The sequence below is a fragment of the Perkinsus marinus genome (assembly GCF_000006405.1).
Source record: "Perkinsus marinus ATCC 50983 genomic scaffold scf_1104296928844, whole genome shotgun sequence".
NCBI lineage: Eukaryota > Perkinsozoa > Perkinsida > Perkinsidae > Perkinsus > Perkinsus marinus.
The window spans coordinates 1-865 of NW_003216685.1; the positions used below are offsets into that span (position 1 = coordinate 1).

General features: G+C 49.2%; 1 protein-coding gene across 1 annotated transcript; it reads left to right on the forward strand.

Annotated features, from left to right (window-relative positions):
* Positions 1-307: 307 nt before the first annotated feature.
* Positions 308-605, forward strand: Pmar_PMAR021474 (hypothetical protein; the record flags this gene model as incomplete). Its single annotated transcript, XM_002787976.1, has 2 exons — positions 308-410; positions 458-605. Coding segments are annotated over 2 exons (251 nt in total), but the record flags the coding sequence as incomplete, so codon positions are not given.
* Between the last annotated feature and the right edge of the window lie 260 nt (positions 606-865).

The following is an 865-nucleotide window of genomic DNA, read 5'->3' on the forward strand; positions in this document are numbered from 1 at the left end:
ATCATAGAATTGCCGTAGCCAGGTTCCCTCTGTTCGCACTAGACGTCAAAGCTGAGGTCCTCACAGCTCTGCCGTTGGAAGGTTTCCCGATCGGAATATCCTTCCGTCCCCACGGGATATCCTATCATAGGGAGACTGCCACTCTCGGTGTCGTCAATCATGCTTGGGCATCTGGCGGGGAACGGGTTGAGTTCTTTCGAGTGCGCTCTGAAGGACAACGACCTGTGGCGTTGCTATACATGAAGTCATGATTCCATTTTGTCAAGATGCTCAAAGCGCTCTTATCAGATCCGTTACCTCACCCGAGATGGGCTATGGTCAACTCAATGACATGCAAATATCAGAGGTCGAGCCTAGGGTAAAGTTCTACGCCACAAAATGGTGGGGTCACCCTTTAGGCGACGATAAAGGTGAACCGAGTGTCTTCTGGTGAACGGAGGGAGACAAGGCTGTTCAGGTCCGAATATGTTGGCTAAAGGGCGCTTCCTTGCTGACTTGATACTAGGGTTGAACTCCTGTACCATAGTCTATTGTGACGGAGAGAAATGCCGAGAGATCGGTGGTGCTAGGCCCGGTTACAATGGGATCTACATATCTCAAGATAGGTAAGCAACACTGAGTCGAGGCTTCCGTCATGTCGCATTTGGATATTCCGTTATGACGTTCTCCCGACATAGATAATCTGTGATAGACTCCATGATGTAGGGTGTTGCCGGCGTTGTTTTAGGTCAAAGCTCGCAGCAGTAGTCATGGGTGACCATGGCTCTAATCTGTATGATATTCTACCTGATGGCGATCTCCGAATCATCGGTCATGTACACACTGGCATGCCTCTTGATAATATCTATCCTGATCTTGAACGATC